The 17139-nt window shown below is 32.7% G+C and overlaps 2 protein-coding genes across 2 annotated transcripts in view; one reads left to right on the top strand and one right to left on the bottom strand.

Moving 5' to 3' along the window:
- LOC114165309 (disease resistance protein RPV1-like) overlaps positions 1-16629 on the bottom strand; it is a 29398-nt gene extending 12769 nt beyond the window's left edge. The window contains exon 1 of the mRNA XM_085668311.1: positions 15504-16629. Coding sequence (XP_085524437.1) covers positions 15504-15622 — 119 coding nt within the window. The 5' untranslated portion in view covers positions 15623-16629. The remainder of the gene's footprint in view (positions 1-15503) is intronic.
- On the top strand, positions 650-2838 carry LOC146882303 (uncharacterized). Its single transcript, XM_085668108.1, has 7 exons — positions 650-860; positions 945-1029; positions 1218-1350; positions 1430-1584; positions 1675-1795; positions 1862-2041; positions 2141-2838. Exons 1-7 carry the CDS (start codon positions 650-652, stop codon positions 2228-2230), a joined length of 975 nt encoding a protein of 324 aa, XP_085524234.1. The 3' UTR covers positions 2231-2838.
- Positions 16630-17139: the final 510 nt, after the last annotated feature.

The following is a 17139-nucleotide window of genomic DNA, read 5'->3' as shown; positions in this document are numbered from 1 at the left end:
GAAGGAAAATTGGAATATTATCGCTAGGGTCATTCGTTCATGGTTTGTTCCTGATTTCACTAAACAGAGGTGTCCTTTTTCCATGGAGTTCGTTATTCAAGACAAAGAGGTTATTATTATTGTTATTCTTTAAATTCTTCCATTACACCTACTTTCCATTACACCTGCTAAATGTTCATTTTATGTGTTTCAGGGTTCTAAAATACATGCTTCAATTAGACGTACTCTAATTTACAAATTTCAAAATGACATTTCTGAAGGCCATGTTTATGCCATACAAAACTTCAGTGTTGCTCCGAATTCTGGAATTTACAGAACAACACACCACCCTTATAAGATAAATTTCCAGTTTGGTACAAAAGTTTCTTTGGTTAATGTTGATTTGGTTCCTGATATTAAACCACAATACACACCTTTGTCTTTATTGACAACCTCTGCATTTGATACTGATTATTTGGTTGGTAAGTAAATCTTTTTAGTTCTGTAACTATTAATTTATTTCTTAATAAACATTTTTTGTTAAAGTATCTGATTTAACACATACAATGGATTATAGATATTTTGGGATTACTGGTCGGAGTGGGGACTGAAAGAGAATTGCAAGTTGATGGAAAGACAACAAAATTAAATGTCATAGCACTAGAAGCCGATGGGTATTGTATATCTATACTATATTAAATTCCTTTTATATTTCTTTCCAAATAACTACATCACATTATATTGCACTTTAATTTTTAGGTTTCGAATAGAGTGTACTTTGTTTGGTATTTATGTGGATGAACTGAATGTATTTCTTTCGAGTGGAGAAGTTCAAAATACTGCTGTAAGTATAGAATTTGCCAAAGTCAAAACTTTTCAAGGTAAAATTTACTTATTACTTTTACAAAGTAGTTTCTACTACTTATTCCATGTTACTCTCACATAGACTATATTTTTAAATATAGATAAGGTTCAAGTTCAAAATTGTAAGTTCTGCACCCGTATTAAGTACAATGTTAACTTCAAGGAAGCATCTGAACTTAAATCAAGGTAATTTTGATTGGAATTTTATATTTCAAAATATAGTGTATCTGATATTTCATATATGACATACACTATATTTTCTTTACTTTGTAATGCAAATTATCCTTGATTGCGTGAACTTGATATTTCAGATATACATACATTCAATGATATATTTAATTTTTATGAGTATAACTATATTTCCTTTTGCACAGAATGTTTGAGAACAATGAATCTCCCTCTCAAGGATTAACGCAACTTTCTCAGACTTCAAAAAATACTGTGGAAGAGGACTTTTTAACACTTACACCTAGAACCAACATTCAAGGTCTAAAAGATTGTAAAGAGGTTAGAATATATTTTTGTATCATTGTGCAATTTTTCTTATTCACAATAATACATTCATTAATGTTTTTTATATTGAAAGGTCTCCACTTTCATATTGTTTGGAACAATTAAGCATATCTTGGTTGACGATGACTGGTGGTATACTGCTTGTGTGTGCAACAAAGCTGTTTATCCAGATTCCAAGATGTTCTTTTGTGAAAAGTGTAACAAGCATGTTATAAAAGTCTTTCCAAGGTTAACGAATTGTTTTTTAATATTAATGTCAATTTCAAACATGGTAACATTTATTTATCAAGTTGATGAAATTTATTTATCAATTTTCAGATATAGGATTAAGATCCGAGTTATGGACTCTTCCGATTCAACCACATTTGTCCTCTTTGATAGGGATGCAACTACCCTTTTCAAAAAAACTTGTGCTGATATGTTAGACGCTCATGATAAGGTATACTCTTCAATATGTCCACTTATATATTTAATTACACAATGTTTAATTATTATTTTTTTGTAGATGAATTCTTCTGGAAATTTGCCTAAGCAGTTTGATGAGTTAGTTGATAGAAGTCTGCTTTTTAAAGTGGAAAGTAGGAACGATCAGAATTTCAAACTTGAACAGTCTTTCAGAGTGAAGAAAATATGTGTTGATGATGATATCATTGACAAATTCAATGATTCTTCGTTGAAATCTGTGGTAAGATGTAATTTAAGATAATATTAATTACATTATAATATCTTATAATGTAGTCATCTTTTTCTTTACTATCATCTCATTATTTGTACCTATTTGAAGGATGTTTATGCTGGGAATGGTGAGTTTAGCAGGGAAAAATTGCGTATAGTGAATGAGTCCACCGTTAATATTTCAGAGGTATACAACTGATATTAATGTTTTTAAAATCAATGATTTCTTTATTAATTGTAATAGTGTGTTCATTTTGGTATGTCGATTTTGTTTTAATAAATTTACTTTTAATACTGTAGGATTTATTAGTCCGATTTACTAAAGAAACAATTGAGGCTGGATCCCAATCACCTGAACTAATCCAAGATAATCCAACCAACGATGATGCTAGCAGTTCACATAAGAGAGAATCTGGAAAGAAGACTGCATCACTTGAATCCATCGAAGAAGACAATGTTCCATTGAAGCTTTTAAAAAGAAATATTAAGAAGGAAAAATCAGCGATTTGAGATCCACTTTTAGTTATTCTATTCCAAGACTATTATTTTTATGACTTTCATTTTGGGGATGTAATATGTCTACGTTATTTGTTGTCTTTAAATTCCTCTGAACATCCACTACTATGTTAAATTTTATCTTTAATTTCATCTGAACCTCAACTTCTATGTTCAATTTCATGATAACAATATTATGCGGTTTTGAGTTTAATTATTTAGAATTTAAATAATTTTATATGCTGGTGCAGAAGATATTGTTGACATTTTTCAATTTTTGTCAACAAAGATTACTACCAGCTACATCAAAACTTGCTGAAATTGATTTCATTTTGTAGCATCATTTAATGGAAGTCGTAAATAACCTCTTTTTTGTGTAAAAGAAGCCACTCATAAATAACATATCTATATTTATTCTCATAAAATTATTTCTAAATGTCTATTTTTCATAATATTTACTTTTCATAAATAATATAAATATGGCAAAGGAATTATCTGTTGACAGATTTTAAGTTTTGACAACAGAATTGGATGCCATATACATTTTTTATTCAATACTTTTTTTGTCTTATCTTCTGTTAATTAGTAAGTTTTAAACCTTCGACGATATATTGGATATTTTTTTATACAACAAGTAGGAATGAAATATTAAATTTATACGTATAATATTATACATTACAGAAGTTTATTTTTGGAATTTTGTTATTGGTTTATATTACATATATTATATTGTTATATTTGTAGCGTAATAGAATAATTTAATATATTTTTAATAACGTTATATATTTTTAATATTTTATTCTGTTATTATCTTCTTCCAGTTTTCCAATGCAGTAATAATTACATTACTGTTCAAGAATCTATTTGGAATCGTCCGGTCTTTTCATCTGTCATTTGTCTTCTATAAATAAATATTCATCTCCATTCTACCATGAACATTACACGGCAAGATCAGTTCAAGGATATTATACATTCTTCAAACTTTTTCTGTACTATCTTTCTCAAAGTCCAACCAAATGGAAAACAACTTCAATGAAGATGATGTTATTAATACAATGAGTAGGTACCAGTTCTCTATTATTCACCTTCAGGACGAGGTAAGTTAATTGTCAAACTTTTCAGACATATTTTCTTTTACAAGATTTCTTCTACTCTTTCTATTGCATAGAAGGATTTCTTCTTCTCTTTTACAATATCCTCTTTTTAACGTTAACTAATCCAATTTTTTGTTAAACAAATTCTGTCTTTCGAGGTTGTTGGTTTTGTTGATCGTGCATTCGCCATTCTTTATGATGACGATCTTCAGCGTCAATGGACTTTAAGAGATGAAGAAGGCAATAGACATGTGGTTGCTTATAACAAGAATTTACAAAAACCAATGCTAATTGGAGGATGGACTGAATTAAGGCACATATATGATCTTCACGATTTTCACACTATTTATTTTGGATATGTTGGTGATTCTTGCTTCCACATCACTATTTTTCCCAGTAAATGCAAACCTTTGTCTATTGCACGTTTTCTTAAAAGAATTCAGGCAGATCAACCCCTTTTCAATGGACCGAAGTTGCATTTCAAAATATTTCTGAATCCAAATCAATGCAATGCTAGCCATCTGGTGAGACTAAATATTTACTAAATGGATGTTTGTATCATATTTTGATTCATATTTCGATATTATTTTTAAAATTTAATCCATATACTAATTTCATTAATACTTTATGTCTTTTTTAGGATTTGCCAGCTGATTTTGGCAATTATCTTTGTCAAGGAAGTTTTAAATACATTTATCTTTATGGACCGCGTAAAACAGTGAAGTGCAAACTACTGTTGAGAAATCATCCTAAGAAGTCTAGCAAAATTGGAAGTGGCTGGAAGGAATTTTGTACTGCTCATGGATTTCATCAAACTATTGACTTGGTGTTTGAGGTGGACCACATCAAAAGCAATCAGAATGTCAAAGTGCTAACATATTGTAATTTTTAATTTACAGTTACAATAAGTAGTTATTTTTTTATTTCTGCCACTTATGTAGTTTTCAACCTACAAGTTCTTTTATTTTCAGCAATGCATATGTATAGTTCTACCTTCTTATCAATGAAATCTCTTTGAAGCTTCTCTGTTATGGTATCATATTCAGAAATAAAATTATTTTGTTCTATAATTCAAATGAGATATATATGATGAAATTGAAACCTATATAGTTGGAGGAATAATGAAAAGTTATAATGTATATAATCATATGTATGGATGTATGTTGCTTTAGTATGTGCGTACACTAACTGTATGTTATCATTTTTATACATAATGATGTTAAGATTGTACATAATTCCTTTGAAAAAGTTGTCTTTGTTTTACTATATATAGTACTGACTCAAAAAAACGTCTGATTGTACCTACATAAAAGGGAAATGTTTTCTTAGTTGCAAGAACAAATCAACTCTGAAATAAGTGCTATATATATGAATGATTCTGATATAGTAACACTCAGTACTGCATGCTCTTTCTGTTTTTTATGTTTGTCTTCTATTTTTATCTTTTTCTCTTCTCAAAAAACTGCTTCGTACTATAATTATAGATATTTCTGTTTCCACAATTGTGATTAGAGGTACAAGCTACACCCAAAAGTTTAACAAAAACATTCACCAATATAGGAATAAAACAGTAAACACTTTTTCATCCATTGAGTCAACTTACCTTTATTTTTGCTTCTTCCATTGTAACCTTTGAAACTATTCCATAACATTTCTGTACTGTAATGGAGCATAACGATTGTAAAAATGCAAGGCTGAGAAGGAAACTGCTGCTACAACAGAGGTTGAAAACAAAAAATCATCAACATTCATGTAAGTCATTAACATCATACTTAATCCATTTATGTTTTCTAATTCTTCATCAATCATTTATTTTGAAATGATGCATTTGTATGTTTCTTTGTCTTTTTATGTTGCAGATGACAAAGAAGAGAATGCAAGAAAGAAAACTAGATTTGCAAACCATACGTCTCAAAGTAAATAAATCTCACAATTTCTTTTTATATATATATACGTCTCAAACCATAGCTATGTTTTGGATTTTAACTTCACAACACAGATGCATACTCAATCATCTTTGTTGTTTGACTCACAGATAAACCAACTGTATCACAAACATCATTTCACCAAAATATAGACAGGAATCCATTACAACAGTTGGATATTAGTAAGTTCTTTTCTTTCTAATCTATATCTTTAAAGAATGTTTTTAACTTAATCAATGATGTTTTTTTTTTCATTTCTTTAATATCAATGCTTCTACAATAATCCTTTTCCAGATGTTGACAACAACAACAACAACCTTCACAATATGAATTCATTATTTCACAGTCAAATTGGTCAGTTGTGAAGTTCTTCCAATGCTTAACATTAACATTGTTTATGAACAATATTAATTCCGTACCACTTTAAACTAACCTTGGTTTCAATGCAGAAACTGTGAACAAATTCTCAAGTTTTTCAAGTACTTTAGTTCAACAACAAATCACTTCACAATCTGCAACTTCTACTTTAACTTACCATAGTCCTTTCGGTATATTTGTACATTATTCTTAATTTGTTATATACATGTTGAAATGACAATTTTAGATTTTATATCAATGTTTTTGAATGACTCCAGCTTTTAACAATAACAGTCAGAGAAATTATGGACAAAATAAGAACGATTCCAGTGCAGGTAATTACATTTGGATTGATACTCACAATGCCAATGCAGGTAGGACAATTGTTTTTTGTTGTTTTTCATAGGTTGGAGATCAGATGTTGTAACTGGGTCGCATTCTGTTTCTAAGAATAAAGCTGTGAAATATCCTTTTCAAGTCATACAATCACTTCAAAACAGATTCAATCTTGATGATGAAACAACAAGACAACATAATAATTCAGACACAACAAACGATGATTCAGCAACAATAACAGATGATGGTAATTCTGATTTTAAACTTTTTGATTTTAATATAAATTCCTTTAAAATCATTAATTAGTTTTCATGTTACTAATATTGAAGAACATCATACAAGTACTACAACTACAAACGAATTGTATTGCAAAGGAGAGTTACAAGGTACATAATGTCCAACACAATTGTATATAACTGCAGATTAAAATTTTCGCAGCTTCATTCTAATGTTTTATATTGATTTTCAGAATTGCTCAATATTGGAGAACCTTGCTTGGAATGCCAATACTGTAAAGCTCAACTTTGGTATGAAGAAAGAGCAGAAAAATGTAACACATCTAAGGGAGTTGAATTCTCATTGTGTTGTCAAAAGGGAAAAGTACAAATTCCACTATTAAAAAGACCACCTAATCTTCTTGAAGGTTTGTTAAATGGTGAAGATCAGAGAAGCAAATCATTTTTACAAAACATAAGAGTATACAATAGCATGTTTGCATTTACTTCAATTGGTGGTAAGATTGATAATTCAATGAACAATGGTTCTGCTCCTCCACAATTTATTCTGAATGGACAGAACTATCACCGTATTGGCAGTTTATTGCCAGAGCATGGATCAAAGCCAAAGTTTGCACAGCTCTACATATATGATACCGGAAATGAAATGACTAACAGAGTCAACCATTTCAGGTCAGTCAATATATTAAATAATTTCATTATATGAAATATTTAAATATATGTGTTGACATGCTTTCTCTTTATTATTTTTTAGTTCAAACACAAAGGAATCTGTAATAGATGAATCATTGGTTGCTGATTTGATTCAAATGATTGACAATCACAATGTTCTTGCGAAAACTTTTAGAAGAGTAAGAGATTTGTCACTGGAACATATGGAATCAGATTTCACGCTAAGACTATTTAGAGGCAGAAACAAAGACCCTAGAGTCTACAATACACCTTCATGTGATGAAATAGCTGCACTTATAGTTGGTGATTTTGGCAATATGGATGTAGGCAGAGATATAGTGGTCAAAAAATGTTCTGGTGAATTAACCAGACTGCACGAAACTCACACCGCTTTCATTCCACTGCAATATCCTCTAATGTTTCCCTATGGAGAAGATGGTTATCAAGAGGATATACCAATAAGAGAATGTCATTCAAAAACAAAATCCAGGGTAAGAGTTAGAATTTCTTTGCGAGAATTTATTGCCTTTAGAATACAACAAAGAGCTGTAGAAGCAGGAAATATTGTGAATGCATGCAGATTGTTCCAACAGTTTCTGGTGGATTGCTATACAATGGTTGAAGCGCAAAGGTTGTCATTCATCAGAGCGAATCAGAAGTTAATTCGCTGTGATATTCTTAATGGATTACAAGAAGCTGTTAATAGAGGAGAGACAGATCCTTCTTTAATTGGAAGACGTATTGTCTTGCCTGCTTCTTTCACTGGTGGTACCAGATACATGTTCAACAATTGTCAAGATGCTATGGCAATTTGTAAAAAATTTGGATATCCTGATTTGTTCATTACTATAACATGCAATGTCAATTGGAGTGAAATAAAAGAATTTGTCTTAGCAAAAGGCTTATCAGCTTCGGATAGACCTGATATTGTATGTAGAGTGTTCAAAATGAAGCTGGATGAAATGATGACAGATTTTAAGAAAAAGGACTTCTTTCGAAAAAGCACTGCAGGTATGTTATATATGAAGTTATATACATTATATAATTTTCTCTTAAATTTAATTCTAACAACTCTATTTACTTTTTATTTATATATGCAGGAATGTACACAGTAGAATTCCAAAAAAGAGGTCTACCTCATGCACATATACTTTTATGGTTGGATGGAGAAAGCAAGTTGAAGAATTCAACTGATATTGATAAAGTAATATCAGCTGAATTGCCAAATTCTGATCTGTACCCCAAATTGGAAAAAGTTGTCTCAAGTTACATGATTCATGGACCATGCGGACCTGCAAGACATAATTCACCTTGCATGAAGGAAGGAAGATGTTCTAAATTTTATCCAAAAAAATTCACATCTTCCACTTCAATTGACGAAGACGGATATCCATGCTATAGAAGACTTGAGAATGGTAGATTTGTTGAGAAGAATGGAATTAAGCTGGACAATAGAAGTGTTGTTCCCTACAATCCACCACTTCTAATGAGGTATCAAGCACACGTCAATACAGAGTATTGCAACAAGACCAATTCAATCAAATATTTGTTCAAATATGTGAACAAAGGTCCGGACAGAGCTACTCTTAAAATAAGCAACAACTCTGCACAGTCTGAAAAATCAACCATTATTGATGAGATCAAAAGGTATTACGACTGTAGGTATCTATCACCATGTGAAGCTGCTTGGAGAATATTTGCTTTTGACATCCATCACAGATGGCCTCCTGTTCAGAGATTGACCTTTCATCTTCCTGGCCAACAATCAGCTTTGTTTAAAGATGATGATGATATTAATGTGGTGTTCAACAGATACGAAAATGCTAACACAATGTTTCTAGCTTGGTTTGAGGCTAACAAAGTCTATCAGGAAGGAAAACAATTGACTTATTCAGAATTTCCAAGTAAATTTGTGTGGTTTGCCAAAGAAAAAGAATGGAAACCAAGGAAGAAAGGCTACAACATTGGTAGACTTACTTATATTCCTCCTGGGTCTGGAGAACTTTATTATTTGAGGATATTACTGACCATTCAAAAAGGTTGTATTGATTATGAAAGCATTAAGACAATTGATGGAAAGTATTATGAAACGTACCAAGAAGCTTGCTATGTTTTGGGATTGTTGGCTGATGACAAAGAATATATTGATGCAATCAAAGAAGCAAGTGAATTTGCTTGTGGGTATCAACTTAGAAGATTATTTGTTACTTTGTTGTCCATGAATACAATTTCTAAACCAGATATAGTTTGGAATTCTACTTGGAGTATCTTATGTGATGGAATTTTGTACCAAAAAAGGAAGGAGATGAACTTACCAGGTACTTCATATTTTTCTTTTAATTTCGTATACATATAAATTTTAATTGTTTTATTCACTTATTGCAGGTCTTCTCAAACTATAAACAATATTAATTTACAGATTGATAATCTGTATTTTCTGTTCTTTACTTATTTACAAATCTTCTCAAGTTTAGTTGTTTATTATTATATTATATATATGTATATGATTATTATATATCTGTATTTGCAGGTCTTCAAATTGAGACTGCTGAATTACAAAAACTATGTCTTCTGGAAATAGAGGAAATGCTAATGTCAAATGGTAGAAGTTTGAAAGATTATCCTTCATTACCTCAACTTGATCTTTCAGATGTACATACATTCAATAATAGATTTATTGTTGATGAGCTGCAATATAATAAACAAGATATGGCGAGAGAACATGACAGTTTGTTTAAAGCACTCAATGATGAACAAATTGATGTATATCAGCATATCATGACAGCAGTTCTTTCAAAGAAGGGAGGATTCTTTTTCTTATATGGCTATGGTGGTACAGGTAAGACTTTTATGTGGAAGACATTGTCGGCTGGTCTAAGAAGCAAAGGCATGATTGTTTTGAACGTAGCATCAAGTGGAATTGCTTCTTTATTACTTCCTGGTGGAAAAACAGCACACTCTACCTTTTGCATCCCACTGTTAATTAATGAAGAATCAACTTGCAACATAGCACAAGGTAGTCTTAGGGCAAAACTTCTTATGGCTACCAGTTTGATTATCTGGGATGAAGCACCAATGATGAATAGAATGTGTTTTGAGGCATTTGATAGAACACTAAGAGATATTATGCGAAATGTTGATGATGCCAATAAAGACAAACCATTTGGTGGCAAAGCAGTTGTGTTAGGAGGTGACTTTAGACAAATTCTACCAGTTATCAAAAAAGGATCTAAATTTGATATCATAAAATCATCAATCAACTATTCAGAGTTATGGAATTGTTGTAAAGTGCTAAAGTTATCCAAGAACATGAGATTAAGTACTACATCAAGTACTGAAACAGCCAATGATATTCAAGAATTTGCTGATTGGATTTTGAAGATTGGAGACGCAAAAATGGATCTAAATGAGAATGGTGAGTGCATTGTTGAAATTCCCGAACAGATCCTGATTACAAACACAGATTTACCTTTATTGTCATTGGTTGAATTTGTCTATCCTGAATTTGTGGTTAACATGTTGAATCCTAATTATTTTGATGATGGAGCAATTTTGTGCCCAACAAATGATTCTGTAGAGCAAGTAAATGATTTCATGTTGTCATTAATTGGTGGTGATGAGGTGACTTATTTAAGTTCAGATACACCTTGCCAATCTGATGAACAAGATGAAGTGCAATCTGAATGGTTTACATCTGAATTTTTAAATGATATCAAATGTTCAGGGATACCAAATCATAAACTGAAGTTGAAAACAGGTGTTCCAATTATGCTCTTGAGAAACATTGATCAAGCAAAAGGTTTATGCAATGGCACAAGATTGCAAGTCAAACATTTAGGCAAGAATGTAATATGTGCAACTGTAATTACTGGAAAAAACATTGGTGACAGCATTTTTATACCAAGAATGGATTTAGTGCCATCTGATTCAGGGTTGCCTTTCAAATTTCAAAGAAGACAATTTCCGATATCTTTATGCTTTGCAATGACGATTAACAAAAGTCAAGGACAAACGCTTTCTAGAGTTGGCCTTTATCTTCCACAACCTGTATTCACACATGGCCAACTATATGTTGCTATTTCTAGAGTCAAAACCAAGAGAGGATTGAAAATACTTATATTGGATGAAGATGGAAAGGTAACAAACACAAGTAAAAACGTTGTGTACAAAGAAATTTTTGAAACTCTTTGAAAAGAAATCAATTATAGGTATGTCATTTACAATTTTATTCTTCATTTCAAAACTGTTATAAATATATATCAATTGATTTATGTTATTTTCTGCCATGTAGGAAAATCATTGTACTGAAAAAGTTGAACAAAGAAGTCATTGTGTACAAAAGGAAGTTATGAACTTCAATACCAAAGGATACATTCTAGGTATGTAATTTATTCTTTTTTAATTCTTATATTAACAAAGTAGTGTATTAGTATATTTTTGTTGTTGGTGCTTGACGACAATATTCAATGAAATCAAATCTTAAGTTGACATACAACTTTAATTACATTCTAAATTGATCTATTCCATTGATAAACGTCAACATGTTTTTAAAACATTAGATTATCATCATATAGATTATTAAATATCCAAAAAACCATTGCTATGACCAAAATTATTACATATAAAAAATACCCGTGCGTTGCACGGGTAGAAGGACTAGTTTAACAAATAAGGAAACCGAGTCACTGTTCAAAAACAGGAGAAAAACTAATTGACTGTGGAAAACTGTTCGATAATTGAGTAGATTGTTTTTATTTGCAATATAATAGGCAGTTAGTTTTTATTTTAGTTAGTTGCAGTTTATTTTAATAGATTAAATCAGATTCAAAATCAGATTTGTTTTATTTTAAAATAGCTGAATATTTCAAGTAATATTCACGCAAAAGTGCTTATTTTGGTGCACCGTGAGTGGCTATTTAAAGGTCTCACGAGTTGAATAAAAATGACGCACTAAAGTTAAAGTTTATATTGTATGGTGTGCGTCTCATTCTCATCTTCTCGTTCTCGGGTGTGTGAGTTTATTTCAATGAAGTTGTATCAGAGCCTCATGTTCTAAGTACCGAGTGGAAATGAGAGAGAGTGAAATAGCATGAGAAAAAAGTTTGTGCTTGACCGCTATGGGAGAAAAAAAAGAGATGGCAAAAGTTGTTAATGGTATGACTGTGTCACAATTGTCGACGAAAACCAATTATGATAATTGGTGTCTACAAATGAAGACCCTTCTAGGATCCCAAGACATAAGAGATATAGTGGAGAGCGAGTACCAAGAACTTGTGGAGGACACAAATCAGGCGGTGGCCCAGATTACCGCATTGAAAAAGACGTGAATGAAAGACAAATCAGCCTTGTACTTCTTGTACAATGCGTGGACGAGTCTTATTCGAGAAGATTGCAAGTGTTGCATCTTTAGAAGAAGCATGGGATATTCCGGAGGTTGCATACAGAGGGAATGATTGCGTCAAACAAGTCTAGCTACAAGCTCAGAGGAGAGTTTGAATACCTGAAGATGGAGGACAAAGAGCAGGTAACCGAGTACATAACTCAAGTAGAGAAGGTAGCCAACCAACTCGGCAGGGATGAAGAGTGATGCATGTGGAGAAAATCTTGAGATCACTAAAAGATGATTTAGAGAGCATCATATGCGCCATCGAGGAGTCAAAGGACATGTCAGTTCTCTAAGTGGAAGAACTTGTTGGGTCACATGAGGCTCATGAACAAAGGAGAAGGAAGAAGAAGAAACCTCTTTACCAAGCACTATAGGGGCAACTTGATTTGAATGAAACTTGGAATACTCAGGGTTGAGGTGGCCGAGGACGAGGTTGATGTGGTCGAGGAGATGTTGAAGATAGCACAAATCAAACTAGGCAGTAGAATTGGCATGGCGTAGAGTTTGAGAAGAATTTTTGTGAAGAGTGTGTACTCGGAAAACATATGAGGACTAGATTTCCAAACTCCCTTGGGTAAGGGTAGAAGAGTAGCTTGGCCTAATTCATACCAACCTGTGGGGACCAATTTCTCCTACTTAGTTTAGTGGTAAGAAATATTTCATTTCATTCAAAGACGATTTCTCTAAAATTGCTGATGTGTCTTGAATTTTGTTAGTTTTCATTAGTAAAAGTGTTCATTGTTCCATTCTAGAATAGTAATTTGAGCATATTAGGTTAGATTCCTCACTCAAGGCCATTTTCGTATTTTCATAGAATTAGTGTTTGTAGAGTATTTTTAAACATCATTTGAGTGTGGTTGCATCATTATTGGTGTCCTAGGGTCTTAGGTTAGTCAAACCTAGTGTTAAGAGTCAAATCTTAGTGAGAGGAAGCTTCCAATACCCATTTTCACTCCATTTTTGCCTTTGGAAGCTTGGATAGCTCAAATCTTAGTGAGAGGAAGGTTGAGGCAACTCCTTATACTCATTTTTTGGTATTGTAATATGGATTTGAGCTTCAATGAATGAAAATTTCAGTAATATTCATTTGGTCTATGGTTTCATAATGTTCATCATCATTTTCCATTAAACCACCAATTTGGCTACCACTTTTTGAGCTTGAACTCCACCCTATCTTACCGAATTTAGGTTCTAGAACCAAGCCTATGAATTGGTGTGTCAAAAAGACCTCTATACATCATTGTTTCAGAGAAAACAAGATGAATGGGTTGGGTTTAATACCAATGGTAGTACCCAAGCTGATTTCACTCATGTTTCTCTACTTCATTGCACTTTTGCTACAATTTCGAGTTCTTCTCAATCCACCACTTTACACACATACCTCTAGTTACTATTCCATTGAATTTCTCACTTGTTTCGTAATCATCTTGAGTTCCGTAAATTTGTGGACACTCCTGGGATGATTTCCAAGCTATTCGAACCATCACACACCCAATTCCATCACCATTTCATCAATTCACATTTTTCTGGATTTTTCTCGTTCATGTTCAACACAGAAACACGATTTCATTCGAATTTCACGTGATTTAAGCTTCTTGATTTGTTCTTGAACTTCATTCACCATCCTTTAATGTTCCCCAAGCTATTCAAATCGTCAATTTTGCGTTTCCTTCCATGGATCGCCAAATTTGAATTTCTACATCTTCTTCAATTTCGTTTCTGCATAATTTCGTGGTTTTGTGATTGCAGTCATTGTTGGTGTAAATTGAAATTGGGAATTAGGGTTCATGAAATTGGGAACTTTGTTGGTAGTGCACCAAATTGAGTAATTCTAGTTTCTAGATTCAATTGAGATAATTTATAATCATTCTGCATCATTAAATTTTCAATAATATCATCAAAAGATCCCATTTTGAGCTACCATGCACTTTGTTAATGAACATGTTCTTGATTTTGGGCATATTTCGAGTTTGATGAATTTGGACCAATTTAACCATTGCATTAGCCTAGTTTTGATCATTAAACATGTTTTGAGCATTTATGATTAGCTAATTCATCATTTCCTACCATTTTGTGCCTTACATGTCTCATATTCATGCATAGTTCATAGCATTTTTTGCATTTGATGATTTTGAGCTTTTTGTTTTTAAGTGTTGATTTTGAATAATTTTTTCCACCACAATTCAAGTACAAACATTGCACTTGACTTAAGCCATGTCCATAAATTGATTCCCAAAGTTCTCCCTATATTGCGTTTTTAAGGGAAAATTGAATTTGACTAAGTATTTTTGGCGACAAAAAGGCTTTATGAAAGGCCTGGATGCATTTCTTATTGAAGAAATCAAAAGCATTTGAGGCATTCAACAAGTTCAGGTTGATGGTGGAGAAAGAGACCGATGAATAAATTAAAGCAGTGCGGTCTAACAAGGGAGGAGAATTCACATCAGCAAAGTTCATGGAGTATTATGAAGAGCAAGATATAAAACATTTTCAATTAACATCTTTTCAAAAGTTGTGACTCAGTTGACACATTTTTAGAAACATATATCAAATTGACACATTCAAATAAAAGTGGGTAATATCCGACTAATTAAACCTTAAATTATCAGTTTAGCGCTACTTTCATATCTGAAACAAAAGACGATTTAGCAAGATAATCAAATGGAAAAACAGTCAAATCATTCATTTAATTAAAAAGATAAAACTTTAGGGATTAAATCGAAAAATATAAAAATTTGAAATATTTAACAAATAAAGAAAAAGCCCAATAAATACTTATTTAAAAATAGAAAAAAATTATGTGAGAATTGAAATTAATCAAGCCTATATATTAATACAGCATAACACGATACAATTTTGGAAAATAAAATTTAAATTTACATACAGTTATATATTATATATACTATAATTTATCATATTAATAATATGAGAACATCTCATAGAAGAAAATGAAAAAAAAAATTTGAGTTACCTGCATTGCCTCATATCCCAACCAGTAATATTTGCAACCTGGTTGAGTGAATCGCTCCATCTTACCAACGAGTCTAGCAACGTCTTACCAGAGAACGTTCTGACAGCAACTGCTTCCATCGCTTTTCCAAAATCACCCGTTTGTCTGCGCACAACCGATGGATCAACGTCGTAAAATATCGGCACAACCACTTGCCCATGAGTTCTGTGACATTCTGAAATTTTTGCCAACTCCTCAAGGCACCAACTTGATTCCGCGTAATTTTTTGAGAAAACAACTATTGCTATCTGAGAGCCTTCAATTGCTCGCAGAAGCTCTGGCCCAAGGTTCTGTCCCTTCTAAAGTCCCACATCGATGAAAGTGTGGACTCCCGCGTTCGAGAGCCCGCTGTGGAGATGAGATACGAAGGTGCTGCGAGTGTCTCCTCCTCTGAAGTTGAGAAACACATCGTATCTCCAATGGGTTTTCGATTTTGATGAAGAAGAACAAGCAGAATCAGCAGAAGAAGCACAAACCACACATTCCATAATTGAAGTCAACGACTATGCTGAAAGGTCAAACTAAGCACGCAAATGGTACAAACTGAAATTTCCTACCACAAATAAATAATACCTGTTACTTTACGGCATCACTAGGAGTGGATGAGAATAGAAATAAAATTTAAATTATGTTGTAGACTTTATTTTTGTTAAATAGTTTTTTATTCTATAAGGCTCGAATCTCGTAAAATTTTTCAATGCAACCAAATTATTGGATATAGAGGAACATTTTTTTATCATGATGGTCAACATTCTTTTTTTTTTATCTGTATTTATGCAATAAATATTTGAGGGTAATGTATTGATCTAAAATAGTGTCATTGTGATGTTATTATGAAGGGTGCATTAAATAGATAGCAATATCAACATGGACATACTCAAAGTAATAACATTTTTTTATCACTTCTTAAAAAACGTGATAATGTTATATATTAGGTGTATCACACCTAGCCGGTTCCACTAGCATACCAACACATATCATCCTTGACCGACAACTCATATCGGACAAGGCTGGGGGACTGGTGTACCACACCTAACCAAACTCGACCAAATAAGTAAACAATGTATCAAGGCAGCCAAGTATTCAGCCTAGGCCGAGTCAGCCTAACTTGTACCGGTTTTAACCTATGCATCTAAAAGAATGACCTACACCTCATGTAACCTTAGATAGGTAGCCGGTCCAGGCTGGCTACTCTAGCGGACCCGATAAGATTAAAGCCCAGGCCGACAACTCCAATAAACTTAGCGAAAATAGAAGCCCCCGCATTCAATAGGTCTTAAGGGCCCAAGCCCACTCATGGCCCAAGCTAGAGCCCAAGTCAAGGCCTGGCCCATGAGGTAATCATGCATCATTAATGCTCTATAAATACACGTGGACCCCAATAATTAAAGGTACGCATTCATTAATCACTTATTTGACCTTTTGAGAGCTTTGACTTACTTGAGCTTCGGAGACTCTTCTGCAGGTAACCCCTCCTGGGTTCAAGCTGACATGCATCAACCGGGGAGAGGCCAACTGAGGAGATAGCGGACTACATGGTAAGGTGACGCTTGTGCTCATCTTATTTGTTCTCTGTAGGAACAATTGGCGCCCACCG

Source organism: Vigna unguiculata, chromosome 10 (assembly GCF_037176805.1).
Source record: "Vigna unguiculata cultivar grain cowpea cultivar isolate G323 ecotype 2 chromosome 10, ASM3717680v1, whole genome shotgun sequence".
Lineage (NCBI taxonomy): Eukaryota > Viridiplantae > Streptophyta > Magnoliopsida > Fabales > Fabaceae > Vigna > Vigna unguiculata.
This window is presented reverse-complemented; position numbering and strand designations above follow the sequence as displayed.

Coding starts and splice junctions, on each gene's coding strand:
- LOC146882303 (XM_085668108.1), top strand. CDS start 650: ATGGGTATTGTATATCTATACTATATTAAATTCCTTTTATATTTCTTT. Junction 861..944: donor CAAAGTCAAAACTTTTCAAG/GTAAAATTTACT, acceptor TTTTAAATATAG/ATAAGGTTCAAGTTCAAAAT. Junction 1,351..1,429: donor GTCTAAAAGATTGTAAAGAG/GTTAGAATATAT, acceptor TTATATTGAAAG/GTCTCCACTTTCATATTGTT.